Raw genomic sequence first — 20,325 nt, 5'->3', positions numbered from 1 at the left:
GAAGCATTGTCCTCAATAATCCAGACAGTCCTGCCTGTAACGCGCTGGATCGTTCTTGCGTACGGAAATAATAGCGGACGGAGTATCATCTCTCGATATCGAGCCCAATCGACCCCCCCTTTACCTTTATCGCGTTTAGCAAGCTCCTGTTTGAATTCCCATTCCGGACGACGCCGTGCATGGCGTGTACCGTGTTCCTGATTTTCCCTATATATATAAAGTAATTAGATGAGCAGATAATAGGGTAAGTAACGAAGATAAGCTCGGATTGAAGGAGACAGCTTGGGGAAGAATAGGAAAGACCTTAACGAGTACATGACGACTGCGACTTGGACCTTACCTCTGTATATTTACATTTAATTCCTGCAGATGACGGTACTGGCGGGTCCCAGGACGCCGTGCCTCGGCTCTGTCATGCTCCATCTCGTGGATCATGACCTGGTTCTCATCCGAGATCGTGCGATCGATGGTCTCTCGTTCCTCCTGTGTCTCCGCTTCCCACGCATGGCATGGTCCCGTGCCCTCTAAGTCATATCCCCAGCATATTGCTCCCCAAAACATAATAGCTTGAAATACGTCTGGAGGGGATCGTGAGAAATCGAATGGATTAGCGCCTCGTGGGCGTGTAACCGCGAGGGGTTTCCGACTATTGTTTGTATTTACCAGCATCTCGTCTGTGAAGATAAAAATATCCCCATTTTCGAGGTTTGGTAGCGCCCAACTTGCAAGCCTTTTCCTGTCGTTTTTGTGCCAGGGGGTAAGTTCAAGCTTCCGTGGAGGCCGGCGTCGACGGAGAATAAACTCATCTTTAAGGATTCTATATGCTGTAGTTTTTGGCACTGGTATACCAAGGTTCTCGCTTACTTCGCGCGCGACTTGAGTCCAAGGCTTATCTTGTGCTTGTTCGTCCCGTGTCGCTGTATCGCGTAACGCGTCTTTGACAATGCCTGCCGTGGCCGGGCGCCCACGATGCTCCTCTTCTTGTGCGCAGGCATCGAGACTTCGCTGGAAATCGAGAAGCGATGGCTGCCAATTTAGAGGTAAATTTTCCCCTCCGCCAACGCGCAAGCACGCAAAGTCTTTGGCTCTTCCATACACACGTTGATAAGCGCTAGATACGCTCGTAGTTGGGATGCGGAGCTCGGTCGATATCTGGGGGAATGTCTGGCCAAAATGGCGGCATACAGCGATGGTGGTTAGCTGAGTAATCGATAAATTATGTCTCTGCGCGACTCGACGTGTCTGACGGATAGGAGGCATCAGAAAATTTAAGTAAATATGGTGTAGGATAAATCACTAGATACTAGTAATATCAATAATGATTGAATGATTGATTGTTTATTCCTACGCCCGTCAGGCCTCTCTGCGTGGCACATGTGGGGAATATCAATGGTGATGAAGCAATCTTGAGTTTTGATGGGGTTCGTCGAGCCCCTCTGCACGTGACACGTACAATATCAGGAATTGCTACGGGAAGCTAATGCTTGAGTATAGATGGTAGGTGTGAGGCCTTGGCATAACGGCAGAGAGTTTTGGGGCACCGCCGGTAACGAAACAGGAGCGTTTTGCCTAGGCGGAAAACCCTCTGAAAACGGCGTCAGAAACCGCCGTTTTTGGAGGCAATTTCGGTAGCGCATAACGTTACTCCGTAGGGAACAGTGAAAGCTGGACATCCCTCTGCTGCGCCACAAACTCACGATCTGTGGCACCTCCGTTTCATCACATCAGATTTCCGGCTTACACTGCGCGTCCAACAATCCACATACCCATCGCTCGCTTTATCAACGCTGTTATCAACTGGGCTTTCTGAATCCTTTACATACGTACCTAATGGTGTTCTAATTTCTTCCCCAACGAGACCTTAAGGCCTTCATCCCAACCCCCCACGTCTATCTATTCCTTGCCACGTTTTTGGATGCTGGACAATAGTCCTCATCCCCCCCGCTCCTTTCTCCTTCTATATAGGTTGAAGGCCATATTGTTGGCCTGAGCCAGCTGCTGTTCCGATGCCTGGACGAAGCACCCCCTCCTCTCCTTCATCCTCGTCGAGGAGAAAATGTCAGCGCCGCTGTAGAAAGTTCGAACGGTGCTGTTGTCTTACGGTCACATACTTTCCGCTAGCTTTCGTTTACAGCTTAACAACATGGGCATGTTGGGTAGAAGCTGGCATCGGCCTCTTGCCGAAGACAGTGGGATGGACAGGTATGTGGCTAGCACACTTACGGAAGAAACTTTGGACTACAGCCCCTGACTCCTTTGTTTAGGTCGCCTCTCATCCTTCCTTGGGATCGCCTTATATCTCCTACTGAATTGGTCATATACCGCCGCTGTCTTCACAGACCCAGGGTCGCCTACAACATTTCCACGGACTACGAAGCCAAATCCATCCGAGTTACCCATCCATGAACCTTCATCGGGTTCCCACTCCTTCAACTCCCTCACCGTCAAAGCGAGCGGAACCACAAGATATTGTAAGAAATGTCGAACGTCAAAGCCAGATAGAGCCCACCATTGCAGCAGCTGCAAACGGTGCGTATTAAAGATGGATCACCATTGCCCTTGGCTGGCCACGTGCGTAGGCCTGAGGAACTACAAAGCATTCTTGCTTTTCCTCATCTATACGTCGCTATTTTGCTGGGTCTGTTTCGCCGTGTCAGCCACATGGCTATGGGAGGAAATCTTTATGGACGCGGGATACAACCAATTATTGATGCCAGTGAACACCGTTCTCCTCGGAGTCCTTTCTGGAATAATTGGCATTGTGCTGCCCGGCTTCACATGTTGGCATTTCTATATCTGCATGCGAGGACAAACCACCATCGAGACTTTGGAGCAAACGCGGTACCTTGCGCCGTTACGAGGGTATATGGCGCAACAATACCAACACCAGGCGCCGCCTCAAAACTTGGACTTTGACACTGACCATCCCATCCAATCGTTTCAACATCAACTCCACAACCTCGGCGGCCATCTCCGCGATATGCACGCAAATGCCGTGCCGGGAGTGACCCGTCCCGAGGAAGGCGAGGAGCGCTCTTCGCCGTCCACTTCGATATCTTATAGTCACCCTTCACAATCACTTCAGCAGACGCCCCTGACACGATTAGAACCGATGAACCCTTATTCTCGCTCTCGGCCTACATCTGCCCTTGATCACACCTCCGCCCTTGCTAGCTCTCCCTCCAATCCACCATCCTCATCACCAAGTCCGTACGATGTCGCTGAGCGACAACGTGAAGCAGACCGCTACCGTGCTTACCTCGACGAGAAAGATGCTTCCCGACTCCCAAATGCTTTCGACCTCGGTTGGCGGAGGAACCTCGGTACGGTGTTCGGGCCATCACGTCTGCTATGGTTTTTCCCTATCTGCAACTCGGAAGGCGATGGCTGGGTGTGGGAACCGAGCGAGAAGTGGTTGCGCGAAAGGGATCAGTTGTACAACGAGCGAATGGCAGCCTCCGGAGTAGGAATGCAAGGGGGTTATGCAGCTGGAGGCCATTATTCACACGCCGCTCCGGATCAACCGGTGTGGAATGGGTCTCCCACCCCGTTACAAAACCTATCAGTGAATCAGAGATATCCAACACCTGTCACTACCGCAATTGCAACCGATGAGGAGGACTACGCCAGCAGTGACGAGGAAGATACTTCGGAGCGAAAGGAGCTGTTGCAGAAAGAACCAAGACCAAGCCCACAAACAAGTGGCAGTGGGCGAATACAGACCTCCAACTGGAACGATTTGCCAGATGAGATCATCAGTCCCAGGTTAGGTAGAGGGCTGAGGATGAACAGTCGGGGTCCTACAGGGAGTGGTAGAGGGACACCTGCTGGTGCGAATCCTTCCAAGCAAAAAACAGACGACTGGCAGGATTGGGATGTAGACTGACATATATCTGCCCCAATGAGGGGATGATCGTTCGCGATATTAGGATACAATTTATTGCATCCGCCATACCCCTCATCTTCCCCATCTAAATGGCTTTTCACTCAACCATCATGGCTGCCTCCTTCTCAACCATCTCTGCCAGCTCGCCCAAACTCTCAACCGTCCAATTCCACGTCACTTCCGGCGAACTTGCCGCCGTCCCACCCAACACCGCCTTTCGATCCACCCACACGTTCTTCAACCCCATCTTCCCCACTGTCTGATGATCATGGAATATACTCTGCGCCACATGCAACACCTCCCCCTTCTCCACCCCAAACTGCCTCTTCACATTCTCCAACAGATACTCAAAGTTCCGCGGGTCCGGCTTATAGCTACCGATCTTCTCGGCCGTATACACCGCGTCGAACTTCATCCCAGCCAGTGGGCCTTCCAATGTCCGCGCAACGGACGCTTCATCGATGTTAGAGAGCGCCACCAACTTGTATCGCTTGCCGAGTGCTTGCATAGCGGCGACAGTGTCGGGGAATGCGGGCCATGTGCCGATGCTTTCCCCTACGCCTTTCGCCGTGGAATCTAGGAGGGCCTCTTGCTCAGTCTCAGGGGTGCCCGGTACGGAGAGGTTATAGTCGCGGACGAGCTGGCTGAATGAGCCCGCGACGACCGCTGAGTAGAGCAAGCTGGGATTGGCGGCTTGGATGGCGCTCTCGGCAGTGAAGTATGCGGGAAGGAGAGTTTTTATTTCACGCATTGGGTGTGAAGGCGAGAGAGAGGAGAAGTGGGGGGTGGTTAGGATTGCATTGAAGACTCCTAATTCCCAGTCGATCAAGGTGCCGAATATGTCGAAGGAGAGGAGGCGGGAGGAGGTAAGTTCGGAATTTGGGAGTGGTTTAACAGGCATTTTCGTAGAATTCGTTCAAATAAGACTGAATAGTTGTCTAATAGGACAGAACGAATGGTTATAAAAGGTTTACAATCCGTGTTAAATATTGTATTGAACCCGGTGGACGAAGGTGTCATGAATTGGGCGTACTCCAGATCCCTAGCTCTTCTACTAATGTGCGCCCTACGAGTGACAATCAAGATCGTGGCCGACAATTCAAGGAATGATTCTCGTGGTACAATTAGTCGATGTCATTAACGTTCTTCCGGTTCTTTTAAGTCTTCTGTTCTGGTTTGGGCTGTAATATGCTGCACTGTGGGGTAGAGGGCTCTGGATAGCTCAGCTCAACTACCTCTGCTGTCATGTTGATGCTTGCATGACGGATGTTCAGATCTAGTCCGCGAAGCATTTATTGATCATGGTAATTATGGGTAGTTTGTATGCTGGTATCTTGTATGCGTAAAGCAGCGAGACTGCTATATTGGGGTTGTGGAGAAGCCCAGTACAATGATGGTTGCTACGACGGGCCAACTTGACACTCGCATCGATGATGAAAGCGACCACAGAAAGCACTCTAAATCGGATATTCGAAAACTCTCACAGTTCTTGGTAATTCATTTCATCCCTACAAGACTTGCGAGCCAAAATCTGCGACCCTTCGCTATATACACCCATATCTTTGCAGATCTAACACTTCAACACCAACGCATTTGCATACAGAGCATACGAGTCGGCATTGTCCAACGCAGAACGCGCACTTAACCTCTTCTGTGCCGAATACCCATACCCATTGTCGTTCGTTCCAGGCTTAACGACCGCCGGCGCATGCGTGAACTCATGCAACGTCGTCGACCACTGATCTTGTCCGTGGCATTGCTTAGACTCCAAGGGCAAATAACTAAAGTACATTGGGCAATTGACAACCACATTCTGTGACGGGACAGTGTATGCGAGCGTGCTAAGGCGGCACGCGAAGTATCGGTCTCTACAGCGGTACGTAGTGCCGCCGGTTGTGGTCGAGTTGCATTCTTTGGCAACGGCTTGAAAACGAGCTGCAACAGTGGAGCGCGTGCTGGCATCTGAAGTTTTGAAGTACTCTTCGAACCTAAATCGAGTTGGTCAGGTGTTAGCAATGGTCCATCGGTTTTGGACCGAGCAAGGGATAGAATTTGACGTACTTGGCTGCGTCGCCTGATTGGGCAGCGGTGGCGGATAACTCAGAATACTGAGCGCACAGTTTCAGAGCATTCAGGGTCGACGTCTTCCTGCTGCCAGTGCAGTCGGTATTCAATCTCGTCCGTTTATGGAGCGTCTGTTCCTCCGCTGTCATCAACGGAATGGCACGCTTGACTCGTCGCGCGAGCTGCCAATTTATCTCCATGACTATTTCGTTGGATCTATAATGGACGGATTCTCCTGTTAATTCTGTTGAGCCAAGCTCTGCATACGGAATGGCGCCTGAGGTGGAAACTCGATATTCCCCAGACCTCCGAATGTCGTGGACCGATGCAACATCCAGTTCGAACTCAAGCGTCTGTCCGGCCTCGATCGCAGTGAATGCATCGGGTTCGAGATTTCCCAGCATTACCCGCTTCTCGATACCCGTAAACGATATCTTTGCACCTCCTTAAGATACATCAGCTGAACGTCTACGTATTTGGGTAATAGCGTGTTGACAAAGCAGAGAAAAGAATAGATTGCAGAACGCAGTGAAGTAGCATGCATGCAAGGAGTCCAATTGCGAATACAGGAATATTGAGAGTGCAAAATTGGACGAGAAGGGGTTGGATTATTGTCTGTGCCTGTCGTTCGTTTTCAGGGCGAAGTCGAAACCAACATGTTACAACTGAGCCCGAGGTAGTTCGCAAGTCGTGTGTGGGCCACGAACTATGATCACAAGGAAATGTGACTATAAGAACAAGCGATGTCGGCAACAGTTGGTCTCGAGTTCAACCAGAGTGAAGGAAATGAAGCGGAGCACCTCCAAAAACGCAATTCAACGTCTCGCGCAGCCATCCCTATCCGACACTGAAGGTCGAGGACTCCATAATAGACGATATTTCAACTGATATACTGGCATATCGCTATCACACGCTGTCTTGCCAGCACCTTGAACTCATGTCTGGCTCTCCATGGCAGACCTCTTAAGGGCGACAAGGAAGTGGAGTAGATATAAGGATAAAATATTTAAGTGTGTGTGAAACGTACCTGGTCCAAACATCGAGACCTTCTGCACTGGCATTGGGTCCAGAAATGTCCCTTCCTCAAGCAGGTTGAGTCCCCGAGACCCAACATTTGTAACGGAGATGGTTACTCGGCTGTTGTCGATGGCTGATATAACGACAGACAGTGCTGGATCCTCCGTTTCCTGGGCTGGATCCGAAGCCACAGCGGCATATGCGCAAGTAATGCACGATAAGATCGAGCAAAGCACGGTAAACTTCATCTTGACCTTGTTGCCTGGTAACCAGTTCCAATCGAACTCACTGAAACCCAGATCTGCCGCGGGAGAAAGGAAAGACTAGAAATAATGACAGGAGAGCGAAGTGACTGATGATGGAAAACCATAATAAATGGGAAGGGACTCGACCCTCCAATATAAATCCAGATCAACAGCCGCGTGTGCCTCGTTCAAACAACTAATTTGAGAACAAGCAAATGAAACAGGGAGTCATAAATAACATCGACATTTCATTGACAAACCAAAAGAGACATGCCAACCGGCGCACAGTAGGGTGTGTCTCCTGCTCGGGTCTTAGCCATCGTCTGTTTGTCGAACCCTGATGACCAGCAACAAGTCGTCATTCAGAGATATGGTCGGATAAGCCTTACGTTTAATGTACCTGGAAGAACTATGCCTGCTGCATGAGATACCATAGATGGATCGAGCATAGCGGATGGGGTGTGAAATTCGCTACTTTCCCAGTCCCTAGATACTCGATTCGGGTTGATTGCGAACGCTTAGCTAGCCGTCAATCATCAACTGTTTAGCTTTTCAGGGCCCACCTATGGGGATCAACATCGTTTCAACCATGTCGGTATCTTGCGAGAGCCGCGGCGAGAGCCGCGGCGAGGGCATTCTAACGCATGTTGACCTATGTCATGCTCCTGGCTTCCAAAGGGTCCTTCAGAGCGTGTTGGATCCCGGTAATTGTTAAGAACTGCAAAAGAAAAGAGCCTCTATATACAAAACCGGATTAGAAACTTTGACTCGCAATAATACGAAAGAGGCATGCTAATTTGAGAAACAAGAAATAAACGCATAGTCCAACTTGAAGGGCGGGTGACAGTAAAAGGCACATAAATCATGAATATAATGAATTAGATTGTTAGAATCAAGAAGGTAACTGATGAAGCCACAGCTGATCTCATGCTCCTCAGCAGCGACAACAAGCCACCCCAGTAAGGTTTTGATGGAATGTGGCACCGAGAGGACACACGATAGGAGATATGCCACCAGTCATGGCGTGTTTTGGACATAGGACGACGTCTGACCATGCAACGAACAGCTTATTGCTGCATTGACAGATGGATGTAGGCCAGTCACTGGCGAGACAGTTCTAATCTGAAGTAGAGTAGATGGTTCCAGAGTCACGGGCACCATGAATTATCAAGTAGGTAGTAAGAACCGAAATGCAATGAATTCATATAGAATTCCCATCCATTCCTGGGTGGGTAGATTGCAGGCTATGCGCCAAGAACCACAAGCAATGCCAAATGAAACGTAGGGGACCGCACAAAGGGATTATATTCGTGATGAGGTCGATAAAAGCTTGATGAAGGTTGGACGAGGTTGGATGGCGATGAAGGGGATAGGAGCCCCTTGTAAGATTGCATGTGGCAACCCACCTTCTCGTCCGCTCCAGCTAGTGCTAACTCTATTGGGACACTCTACTATCACTGTACAACGTCAGATCATCTTCATCTGATTATCTTCCCATTAATGAATAACTCCTCCGCCTGCAATCAACTGTGAATTTCTTGACCAACTCATATCTCCGCTTATCCCTACAAGCATGAACTTCATTCATGTCTTACTTCCTATCTCCATGTGACACCCATGCCCCCTCTCACCACAAGGTATTGGGTCGGCTAAAGTTACGCCGCATGAAACACGGTTCTCATGCGTTTAATATATTCCAACCCACTGATCGACCGGTACCCTCATATATCATGGTTTCCGCAGTCTTGGCTCAGTTGGCGATAATATGAATGATCTCCAAGCAACCTGCGCATCAGATGAACACTGCGCCATGATCGCCATCGTTCTTCATTTAGTGGATTATCAAGCATCTCATGCTGGTCCTAATATCATTCGCCTTAACTAGGTATCTTATCATGACATGGTTCGGCTGTCACTCGAGAGGTCGTTTTTCTAAAGTCCGATATACATCAATATTGCCGTTTATGTGTGGATGTCACCGTCTTCCTTGCTTCTCATATCAGTCTATATTGCCTCGTCCTCCCAGTTTCCTATCTCAGACCGTGGGAAAGGATTTCGTTTTGCTCTCAAGTCCGATTTTTTCCCTATCTCAAGTACGAGTACCTTGCTGCTGCTACAGGCTGTTGTAGGGAAATACTTCATCCTGTGTGCTCAACCAACGACCGATTCCATCGGTGACGCCGGCAGTGACACTCAGCTGACGGAGCATCGTGATCTTGCTCACATCACTGGAGGCAGAACCACCAAAGATTCCCAATATCGAGCTTCCTTATTGTGAACAGTGGCGCAATATCCCGTACTTAAGAATCAAATCCCGCTCACGATAGCCGTCCGCAACACAGATAGCGCACTATACGGCTGCCCAGATCCATCGCTCCCTTCGACCATCCCCCCCCCTTTACGGAAGTCAGCTATCCCTAAAAAGTCCGCCAACCCTAACGTACTATAAAGTACAACACAGACTGCACCCTATACAGCTCCCTGGATCCGTCTCTCCTTTCGACCTCACCCCCCTTTATGAAAGTCAACGGTCCCTAAAAGGTCAGCCGACCCTGACGCGTCTTAAAGTACAACGCAGTCCACGCAACCAACTTCATCTCTTCGTCGCATACCACCTTCCCGAAACGCTGATGTCCACCAAAACAATCCTCCTCGGCACTGTCGCCTTCCTCACTCTCGCAACTGTCTACCTCACCCACTCTTCCTACCCCTACCCCTCCCAAACCATGCAATCCATTCCCACCGTCACCCCCACAGTATCCCTCTCCACCATATCCTCCCACCCTCCACAGCTCCGCATCACGCTACACAACCCGTCCCCCAACCCTCTCACCTTCATCCGATACAACTCCCCTCTCGACCCCGATATCCTCACTCTCGGCCTCGTGCGTATCACGTCACTCGACGGGGAAGACGTGTCGATCGTGGCCGTCCACCTCAACCGCATGTGGCCACCGGACGAGGCGGATATCGTGGAGCTGGGGCCGGGGAATGAAGAACGTCAGGTGGTGGGGCTGGCAGAGCCCGGGGTCGAGTTGGAGGCGGGGAGGAAGTATCTGGTTTGGGTGGAGGGGAGCTGGATGGGATTGTGGGGGAAGGGGAAGGCGGAGGTGGCGGAGGAAGAGGTTGAGAGCGCGGGGGTCGTGGGTGGGAAGACAAGATGGAGGAGTGAAGAGGTGGTGCTGAGGATCTAGTGATGTTTGATGGCTATATATTTTGTATTAGAGGCCGTGATATCACAAGGTGTGGAAGGGACAGAGATCAGAATCTCGGATTCGATTTTTCTTGCTCTGCTTCTCTTCCGAGAGCTACAATACAGTCGTAAATGCGTCGTTCACTTTGCCTTGAACCCAAGCCGATCTCATCGAGATCCGTATCAATACTCGTATCTCATCTCCACTATCGCGGATAGGCCGGGCGGAGCATATCCTCACCTAGCACCGTATATGCGATGATCTGCAAACGACTGCGGGTACTGCCCAAGAAATTCATCATAACCGCCTCGTCCCGATCGACGAAACCTTAGAACATGAAGAAGGTATTCCTAACGCAAACATAGTATCCCCCGCTCCGTCCCGTTCATGCTCCGCGCCGAACAATGCTGTGTTGTAGAAGGATATCGAGGACACTCGCGATCCGTATATCGAGGCCAACCAAAAGCAAATAATAAAATCCCGTCATGGCGCAGCGCTGTCCAAAATCACCGCTGCCACTGCTGAGGAGCTGTCAGAACCCGCTCCAGCGGTTGACCGTCATTACCATAACTTACCGCACTTGCTGCTGCGGCGCTGGCAGGATTTCCCCCTCCTCCTCCGCTTCCACCCATCTTCCCACTCCCGGCCCGCTGGGATGCCCGGGGCAAGGCGCTTCCCATCCCGCTGACTGCAGCCGTCGCGCTTGACCGACCTAGGACAGGGACACCGCCGCTCGCTCCGCGCCTGGCACTGGGCACGGGGACGCCGCCATTGACGGTACTATGCCGTCTCGCCGAACCGTACGGCTCGCTCCTCTTCACAGGGCTGCTACCAATGATATCCCGCGGAGGAGCATTGCCAGTGCTGGCGTTGCGGAAGGCAGTGGCAGGTGGCTCAGGAAGCGGTCGGCTGGACTGCCGAGGGGTCTGCATCGGTGCGGCGGGACCAGAGACGGTATTGTAGCGTTTGATGGGACTGTCTGAATTCGAGGCGCGGAGGTTGCCACCTTGATGATAGTTTGGTGGGTTGGAAGAAGAGGAAGAGATGTTGGAATGGGGGTGGTTAGGGCCTCGGTCGCGCATGGGGAGACCGTGGACTTGCGTACGTGAGCGGTGGGCAATGGGGCGCTTGATGCCGGTGATGAATTCGTGATGCAGCGCGTCGTCGGGTCGAAGGCGTCGCTCGGGGTCCCACCGAAGGCAGCGAGCGATGAAGTCAAGGAACGCGTCGTCGTCGCATTTGAGGGCGTGTTGCAGAGTCCTGCTGCTTGGGCGCCGTCGTCGACCTTTGCTTGAGACGGTGACACGGGGTTTGCCGAGTGAGTCGAAGAAGAGCTTCTTGCGCGAGCTCTTTTCGATGAGATGTTTCTCTGGTGGACCAAAAATCTCCATGATGCATGCTAGCTGCTCTTGCTCGTTCTCTCCGGGGAAAATTGGATATCCGGTAAGAAGTTCTGCAAGAATGCAGCCAAGGGACCACATATCGATTTGTATGCCGTACGACATGCCGAGGATAACTTCCGGGGATCGATAGAAGCGCGATTGGATGTACGTATAAACCTTCTCGTTCTCAAAACATGACGATCCAAAATCAATGACCTTGATTTCAGAATGCATGGGATGAGCAAGGAGGATATTCTCCGGTTTGAGATCGCAGTGAATAACTCGTCGGCTCTTCAGAAGAGTTAAAGAACTGAGCATCTGCTTGGCGAACCTCCGAATGAGGACAAGCGGGAAACCTTTGAACTCGTATGCTTTGATGAACTCATACAAGTTCATTCCCAGGAGCTCCGTGGAGATGCACAGATGGCCGCGAAAATAGAAGTGTTGCGTGAAGCTGATCATACTGTGCTTGCTTTCGGGGTCCTATTGACTGTTAGGTCTGTATGAGTGGACGTGTGGATTGTTGAAACCTTACCCATTCACGCAGTCTCTGCAAGATATTTACTTCGACGAGAGCTTGCTGGTGGAACCGCTTCTTGTTCCGGATGATCTTGACGGCCACAAGCACACCGAGCTTATGATCAACACATCTCACGACTTGCCCAAAGCTTCCCTTCCCAAGGATATCGACGACCTCGTAGCGATACGAGAGATGGTCGCCAAGAACGATGTTATAGTCTCCTCGCTCGTCATCATATCCGAAGTTTGCCGAATGCGAATTCAGGTCGCCGACATGTTTCTTCGCGTTTTGCGTTCCACAGAAATAGACCTCCTTGTAGTCGATAATCTCGCCGCGCTCGAAAATGTTCAGGTTGACCATCTGCAGCGCGTGCGATGGCAACACAGAATCTTTCGGTCGCGCCCGTTTTCGCAGGTCATCTAGCTCCCGTGAAACCGATTCGAAATCCCGCCGCTTTGAGCCCAGCTTCTCCATTACCTTGTCGGCAGCAAGATCATCTTTGTCGAGATTTGTGTCAAGATGCCTTGCTTTCAATGTGGAGATGGAGTTCTTCGACCCCAGTATCCTGTGGACGGGTGTGAGAATCGATGAAGTGGATCTCGGTACGTTGGCTCGCTCCGTGTATGGGGGAGGATGAGTATTGCCTCGTATTACGTTTCGCTCGTGTCGCTGTGGTGGTGGTTTGTCGTCATGAGAGCCCTGCACGTTCTCCAAATTAGAGATGGAGAGTTTGCGTCTCCTGATATCAAGGGAACCTCGACTTCGAACCGATGGGGAAGGACTCGCATGACTGGAACGACCGACAGTAGCGGAAGCAGGCATACGAGGTGGTGGCATATCCTTGGACTTTCGAGGTTGCTTCTCTTCTTCGACCTCAGCCGTCTGCGATTGCTGAGCCGGATGTGATGCCTTCGATGAACTTCTGCGCCATCCGATGCTGAGCTTGCGCCTCAAAGAAGTCGCAGATGACGGGGTTTCAGGCTCCTCTGACGCGGACGTGTTCACCGATGGCGCAGATTGGGTATCTTTCTTCGTCGCCATTTGCGATACGGGGCCTTGTGCTGGGGCATAATCAACAGCATCCGCTTCAAGAATGTCATCGAACTTCAGTTCCTCGTCGCTTTGTCGGGCGGAATAACGTGCAAATTCGCCGCTATTCTTCGGTAGAGAAGCAGATGCAAAGGGTGTCGTGATTTGTCGGCTTCCGGCGTTCCCGGGAATGGATAGAGGCAGCGTTGGTGACAACGAAGGGTAACTTGGAGGGTCGGGTCGCAAGTGATACTGTGAACTACTGCTCCGTAGATGGAATGGATTGAAATCCGGGTCATCTTGGAGCGCCCTCCCGAAAAAGGTCGCTTTTGAGGCGGTCATGGGGGTGCTAGGGGTTTTGGCGGCATTTCGTTGCGGCGGAGGGGTCCGGTTGTTACGATCGTCCACTTCAGCAGACGGGCCGGGCAGGGCTGCGATTCGTGACGCAGTCGGTGTGCTGAGAGGAAGCAAATTCAATGGCGGTAATCGTATCGGCTGCAAGGTCTTCTTATTGACGTGTTGTATGGTGACCGCCTGGTCGGCATCTGAGTCTGCGCCAACTGTGAGGCCTCTTCGGTGTCGTGGATTGTTGCCGCGAGAAGCATGTTGCTCATACAGCATTGGATGAGCGCTTCGAACTTCGCCAAGGAACACGCCGGGCGCGTTGTTCCTTGACGAAGCCAAGCTTCTCGAGTCATCCATAGAATCCAACGTTGCAGATTTGTTCGGCACAAAGTACTCGTGCTCCGGGTTGTCCTTCGGCGACTCATATGCCTTTGGTATTGCTGGTACTGGCGGCACTTCTTCCAGTTCACCAGCGGCAGAACTATGCACATTTCTAGGTTTCGGCGTAGGCAGGCGCGACGTTGACTGATATTGGTTTCGAGGATTGGCCACATTAGGTCCGGTGCGCAACGATGCGGAACTGGATGTCGATACGAGATTAAGAGAGGATGCGGGGAACTTTCGGGTATGGTCAGGTGTGGCTCGCGCGGAATTCGGGGTTGCGCTCTTCCTCGCCACAAAGCCAGGGGAGGGTACCGATGCTCGAGGTGCAGGTGTGAAATCTGGCTGAGGAGTGGGAGGAGTATTAGGAGCGGAGGATCCGTGAGCGGTTGAAAGCCTTTTCAACCTTCGAGCATCGGTAGGACTGATAGTTCGAGCGCCCAGCCCCCCAACATGTGGCATAGTTGACATTCTTTTGTTCCCGGATGAAGGTGTGTGGTTTTGCTGTGCAGATGATCTAGCAGGAGACCGCGATTGCGTTGATACATTCTGCCCGTCCCGTCCAGCATTCGGGTCCAGATTGTTTGTAGATTGTGAGCCCGTTTGAAGAGAGCGTGCTTTTGCCGATCGTGTGGAAGCAGCAAACCGAGCTGTGTCGGCTCCCCCAACGCTCCCAGGAGCCAGTGTGGTTCGTCGGTTGGCTTTGGTCATGGACGATGACCGACTCAACGAGCCTTGTCCTTGTCCTGAAAACGAGCTCGACGCATTTCCCTTGGTGTTCCGTCCGTCTTGATTCGGGGTATATATACCAGGTCCGACAGATTTGCGCGGCGATCGGAAATGAGCGGAGGTCTTGACTGGTGTCGACAAAGGAGCGTTTTGTGAACTTTGCTGTCGATTTCGCGTCGCAAAGGCGGAAGGCGGTGCCATGCTCGTTGTGTCTGTAGTCTGCTGGCGGTTCTCTGGAGGTCGAGCATTGTTGGCCTTTCGAAGAAGCGACGGCCTTCTCGGAATCCCTCCTTGCGGCCCGGATATAAACTGATTATCATCTCCAGTTCCAGGCACCATCCTTTGTGTCGAGGTAGCCCCGATGACCCTATCGCCGACGCGCCCGGGGAGTGGAAAGTCGTTTAGATCCGGTTCATAGGTAAGACTTGCATGGAATTCATCAAAGTTGACGGCAGGGAGGAAGTCGAAGGATTCCTCCTCGTTTCCTTCTCGTGGTGCGTCGTTGCCCCTTCCGATACCCGTACCGAATGGGCCTGAGGTGTTTTGTGTGGGAGGAGCTCTGGATTCGGATGGCTTGATGCCTTGTGAAAGAGGGAAGGATCGAGTGGCTGCCGGGATTGCTGAAGTATCACTTATAACTCTAAATTTAATCAGCATATTCCGTACAAATAACGGATCGTCGTGGAGGAGCTATTAATTCTCACTCACCGTTTTCCTTGTTGTTGTTCCAGCGGTCGTGGGCCTAACAATGGCGGCCGCGCTGGCTCTCGCATCGTAGACCGCCTACGCGCTGCAGCCCCCGTTTTGAAGTCACTGGAGCTTTTAATCGAAGATATAGATCCGCTGTGATGTCGTACCGGACGTTGGTTCTCGTTTGTCGTTCGTGGAAATCGCTTTCGCGCCCGTCCCTCCGCTAGTGTATTGTAAGTCATGCCTTGCACGAGATCTCCCGGAAGGAAGGAAGACGCACCGCTTGATCCTGCAGAATCATCTGGGGTCTCGTGACGATTTCCTAGGAGTGATGGCTCCATTGTAGAGTATTGTGTCATCCCTAACATCTCCGCATATGTTCTTATTGCTGTTCCTAGGGGAGGACTGCTCGGGCTTCAACCAAGACAAATTGCCGTCCAGTCGAGTTTCGAAAGCGTTATGCCGAAAGGGATATCGTAGCAACACCTCAAATCAATGCTCCTCCGAGCTCTCCCACCCTGATGCAAGGCTAACCGCTTGGTGAGCGCATCTCTGGAGTCGAGGCGGTCGGGAGGTGTGGACCGTTACGAAGGCGAGTTAGGGGGTTCCGAAACCATCCGCGGATAGAGGTGATGTCCGTTCAAGAGGGGAGAAGGGTTCGACATGCAAGAATTACAAGGAACTCATGTATCTGTCAAGCATGGAATAGTAACGGTTGTTCGGATTGTACAAGTAGCACCAGGTCAGCAGGGAGTTGTGGAAAGTTCAAAGGACGTGAACCGGAGATATCGCGCTAGCCGCTTTGGGCGGTGCGGGTAACAGGCCATTATTTACTTTGCAGTGAAATCTTATTACTCCCTGATGCCCCAGATGGCTCTTTATTTTAATTGGTTCCTAGCTAATAATAAAGAAATTTATGTCCAAGCGTTCTGTTTACATTTTGATGGAGATTGACTTCTCACTGCTCTCTAGGTACTATCCTCTCCTCGCCTCGTGCTGGCTCCTCGCGGTTGTGACTTTTCTCCTGTCAGGAACCGCTCGCCTGCTCGAGCAACGCACACTTGCATGTGGACCAAAACAACGAACAGCTTGCGCACGGGCATAGTCCCTTCATCCAATGACATTTTTATTAATATTCCGTACACATGAGGGATACTGCAAGATCTGGTGTAAGCCGGTGAAACTCTCCACACAAAAGTGAGTGTCTGTAGACTAGACTACGGTGCGGAATAAAGCCGAAGACCACAACTCGAAAGTCGAAACACACGTACTTCCTGTTATTTGGATTTTGGATCGTACATAGTATTCCCTACTACTTAGGTCACTCATCAAAACAGGCATGGATGCCGTGTTCTTGTCTTGCCCCTGGAACGCGTCGGAAGAGCAACACACGTATTATGTGGGTGCCTGGCGATCCATTTTGATGCCTTGCAACTCTAACTGTAACTGCAACACAACATCAGATGAGTACGGTTCAGTTGAGAGGCAACCACAGGCTTGAGGTTCGACTATGGTAGAGCAATTCTCCTTCGGGGGCTGTCGTATACTGATATAGGATTACGAATGCACCTCAACTGGGAGCCTAGCTCATTGGACCTAGCAATGAACGAGTCAATTTCACCAGCCAGCCACCAGCGGCGGTATACTGACGCACGCCAAAATGGGCGTGAATGGCAGCTGCTAAGCCTTGCGTTGCTTCTCAGCTGCTTTTCTCCCCATGGATGGATGTCGAATGGCTTGGTTACCCGATAGTATGAACGAATCAGCATCAAAGGCGCATCGAACGTGATGCAGACACAAGGCTATGGGAGGCCCAGCGTTTGTTTAAGTCTGCCTTCTGCTCAGCCGTGAGTTATTGAATTCTTGCCTTTTTTTTTTCTTGTACGTTTTAATCAGTTCATTTCAAAATATCATCATCCATTTCTTGCCGTTTCAATGGCTGTTGTCACTAGCAAACGGCATTCGTCTCCCGCTTTCTGATACCATGGAGACCGCAGCATCAGTCATTGCTGTTGTGACGATTAGTTTCAAAATGGCTACCGGTCTTTACCGGTCTTTCTCCGACATCAATGGCGCTCCAGGGACAGTAAAGAGATTCGCTAGCTCCCTGGACAACCTCGCGCGCACTCTTGAACAGCTCGCCCGCCTTCGAGTCGTGAGAGACCATGGTAGTGTTGACGGAACAGTTTATCTCAAACAAGCAGCGGACAAGTGTTCATCAAACCTCGAATATTTAAGGGATGAGTGGAAAAGGTTCAAGGTGTCGTCTCCTAACAACCGACTTCAAGTCTCATGGGGGATGGTGAGAACTTCCCTCAAAGATGGCGATATCCAAAAGTGGCACGCGATGATACGGGAGCATATCGCGACGTTGCTATTCCAGCTTTGCTGTCTCTCGAGGTAAGTTTTTCGTATTACCCTATATTGTGTTATCTACGCAATGAAGCCTTGGCGCGACGTTAATGCGAGACGTTATTCAAACCAATCATATAAAGCGAAACCAACATCGACAATTTCACCGCTGTACGAGACATCATCGAACGGGTCAAAGCGTCCCAAGATGTCACTCACAACAGGATTGCGGCTCTGGAGGTGCAGCTCAGTCAGCTCACGGGACTTGAATCTGATACGAAAGCAATACGCTCCCAGACCGTAGTCATTCGGGATCGAAGTGTTGAAATTCAACAAACCGTTACTGCGACTGCAATATCGCTCGAATCCGTGCATACAAAGCTAGAGCATATGCGCGAAGCGTCCCAGAGCCAAATCACGAATCTGAATTCTCTGATTGAGACTTGCATGAAAGTTGCTGCTTCCTCAACAGGCCAAGACAGTAAAGTGACTACTTCACACGTCAGGCAGTGCGAGCTCGATGATGACGCATTTCTGAAAAGTCTTTCAAGGCTTTCTCATCTGGATACCTGGAATGTGGTGCCGAACCCTTCTGCTGAGGCTGAGGACATCATTTCAGGTCTCGAGTGCCTCCTAGATGCAGCAATGTCAAACATCAAGAGCGAAACCACGAGCCGTGCCTCTGCAGCTGTTCTTCCACAGCTAGCGTGCGAGCCATCAGCGGAAGAGACCGAAGCATTGGAAAAGAGTCGTGTCCTCAGGCGATTAAGAGGCATCCTAGGAAGCTCCATGGAGCTATCTGTCAACAGTCGCGGTATGCAACCCCTGGTTTTGCTCTTGCGGCATTGCTATAATTGTACAGTTTGCACTGACATTCCATTTAGCACAGGCTGCGGGACGGTCTGCATTTGCCGTGACAGGCCTCCACGAACAGCTCAGTATACGCCTCAGAAGTGGAGAGCTTAAGCTTTTAATAAGAAAGAACCGAACAAGGGATAAAACTTACGATGGCCGGATCTACGATCGACAGTCTCATCACGAACAGCTATTAGGAATTGACGTTCTAATGGACTTCATATCGCAAGACCCTAGTATCCCATTCCGTCTAGTTGCGAATTTTGCCCAATCGTGGGCCGACGGGATTTGCTGCTCCTCAGTCCCAGTGCTGTGGGCGTACAATATCAGAAGTCGACGCGAAATGCGACAGCTATGGAGAGAAATGAAAGGTTCAGGAATCGATGGGGTAAAACGATTTTTTCAGGCCAGGAAAGCATCTCCACGCGATATCGATACATGCGGAAAGACCTTCCTTGCTGTAAGTGACCTACACTTAGGCTATCAATGGCTAAAAAGCAGCGATATTCCTTTGACTGCATAACCCGTGGGATTCGTGTCTCAAGTAGGCCGCTGACAGCATTCATAGTACGCCGCCCTAGATAGCTGCCTAGAGATCTGCCAATTTCTGATAGATTGTGGCATGGAAGTCAATCTTCTCATTAGGAGTAGTAGTGCCGTGGGGTTAGTCATATTTTGCTCTATTTCCCCTTATGTACTCATTTGTTAGCGATGTCTATTTTAACGATATTATGCGAATTTAATGCATATGTTGGTTCGATACTAAACTGACCTTGTCCTGGGCCGATAATAAACCTTCTCAACCGCTCAATCCTATTGCGTGGGGAGCTAGATCAAACAGGTAGACTCCTACTCGATTCTGGTGCAGATCTATTGTTTCCTGCATCATCCGAAGCTAGTCTGCATTGTCTTGGGAGTCATTCAGTCCACCATGTGGTTGGCTGGGAAGAGCTTGTGCCATAAAATAGGGACTGGATCTTCCTAGCACTTCGAGATTCCAACTACCTAACCAAGGTCAATGAACTCGGGGAAAATATCTTGCAGGAATATATTCGCTTTAGGGGCCGTAGAGTGGGACCATTTGTAGTCCCCACTCTAATAGGAAAAGGAGTTGATATTTGACGCTCCGACATCAAAGGGAACTCTGTATACAGCCCACCCGACATCATCACTCCAGTATATCAATGCTTCTTGAAGCTGGAGCCGGCCCACTGGCCAGAAATAAGGACAGCCAGACTGTGGAAGACATCATTCGTGGACAGCAAAAACAAGTTAGTAGTTTCGGCTTCGGAACTTTCGTTGGAGACTGCTAGCATCTGACCTTCAGGTTATATACTGGAGGCTTTCAGGGTTAGATGGAAATATATGTTTGGGATTGTATTACGACATTAACACATACTTTTCTTTACGTTATGTCACCACATGGTTTAGGAACCTGAATGAACTCTTCGACGGCCTCATATGTATCTGGTTTGATGGGCACAAACAACTTAATGACATTATAGCTTTGCAGACAAAGCCCTGGTACCAGAAGTGACATGACTGACATCCACTGGATGGTGCTCAATTGAGCCGACAGGTGGACGGTATTCACACCGCTGACTATGGATAACACAAGTCCATCGAGGGAGCGAAC

The 20,325-nt window shown here is 50.8% G+C and overlaps 7 protein-coding genes across 7 annotated transcripts in view; 3 read left to right on the top strand and 4 right to left on the bottom strand.

The window, feature by feature from the left end:
• P152DRAFT_446685 (uncharacterized protein) overlaps window positions 1–1,260 on the bottom strand; it is a gene marked incomplete at both ends in the record, with an annotated part of 1,795 nt that extends 535 nt beyond the window's left edge. The window contains 2 exons of the mRNA XM_033677935.1: window positions 125–207; window positions 341–1,260. Coding sequence (XP_033537271.1) covers window positions 125–207; window positions 341–1,260 — 1,003 coding nt within the window. The remainder of the gene's footprint in view (window positions 1–124; window positions 208–340) is intronic.
• A 580-nt stretch (window positions 1,261–1,840) lies between these two features.
• P152DRAFT_191999 (zf-DHHC-domain-containing protein) lies at window positions 1,841–3,935 on the top strand. The gene is made up of 2 exons (XM_033674262.1): window positions 1,841–2,202; window positions 2,265–3,935. Exons 1-2 carry the CDS (start codon window positions 2,007–2,009, stop codon window positions 3,884–3,886), a joined length of 1,818 nt encoding a protein of 605 aa, XP_033537270.1. The 5' UTR covers window positions 1,841–2,006; the 3' UTR covers window positions 3,887–3,935.
• Window positions 3,936–3,998: 63 nt separating this feature from the next.
• P152DRAFT_370570 (HAD-like protein) lies at window positions 3,999–4,760 on the bottom strand (the record flags this gene model as incomplete). The annotated part of the gene is made up of 1 exon (XM_033675503.1): window positions 3,999–4,760. A coding segment is annotated over one exon (762 nt), but the record flags the coding sequence as incomplete, so codon positions are not given.
• A 696-nt stretch (window positions 4,761–5,456) lies between these two features.
• Window positions 5,457–7,215, bottom strand: P152DRAFT_464438 (neutral protease 2-like protein; the record flags this gene model as incomplete). The annotated part of the gene is made up of 3 exons (XM_033680566.1): window positions 5,457–5,874; window positions 5,948–6,395; window positions 6,978–7,215. 3 exons carry the CDS (start codon window positions 7,213–7,215, stop codon window positions 5,457–5,459), a joined length of 1,104 nt encoding a protein of 367 aa, XP_033537268.1.
• Window positions 7,216–9,842: 2,627 nt separating this feature from the next.
• Window positions 9,843–10,406, top strand: P152DRAFT_446681 (uncharacterized protein; the record flags this gene model as incomplete). Its single annotated transcript, XM_033677934.1, has 1 exon — window positions 9,843–10,406. One exon carries the CDS (start codon window positions 9,843–9,845, stop codon window positions 10,404–10,406), a length of 564 nt encoding a protein of 187 aa, XP_033537267.1.
• A 506-nt stretch (window positions 10,407–10,912) lies between these two features.
• P152DRAFT_471050 (uncharacterized protein) lies at window positions 10,913–15,565 on the bottom strand (the record flags this gene model as incomplete). Its single annotated transcript, XM_033681022.1, has 4 exons — window positions 10,913–10,927; window positions 10,982–12,271; window positions 12,324–15,432; window positions 15,501–15,565. 4 exons carry the CDS (start codon window positions 15,563–15,565, stop codon window positions 10,913–10,915), a joined length of 4,479 nt encoding a protein of 1,492 aa, XP_033537266.1.
• Window positions 15,566–17,466: 1,901 nt separating this feature from the next.
• Window positions 17,467–19,212, top strand: P152DRAFT_446679 (uncharacterized protein; the record flags this gene model as incomplete). Its single annotated transcript, XM_033677933.1, has 3 exons — window positions 17,467–17,882; window positions 17,978–18,648; window positions 18,719–19,212. The coding sequence occupies 3 exons, from the start codon at window positions 17,467–17,469 to the stop codon at window positions 19,210–19,212; spliced, it is 1,581 nt and encodes a 526-aa protein (XP_033537265.1).
• Window positions 19,213–20,325: the final 1,113 nt, after the last annotated feature.

The sequence above is a fragment of the Eremomyces bilateralis genome, assembly GCF_010015585.1.
Source record: "Eremomyces bilateralis CBS 781.70 unplaced genomic scaffold P152scaffold_3, whole genome shotgun sequence".
Lineage (NCBI taxonomy): Eukaryota > Fungi > Ascomycota > Dothideomycetes > Eremomycetales > Eremomycetaceae > Eremomyces > Eremomyces bilateralis.
The sequence above is the reverse complement of the archived record's forward strand: the minus strand, read 5'-3'. Positions and strand labels throughout refer to the sequence as shown.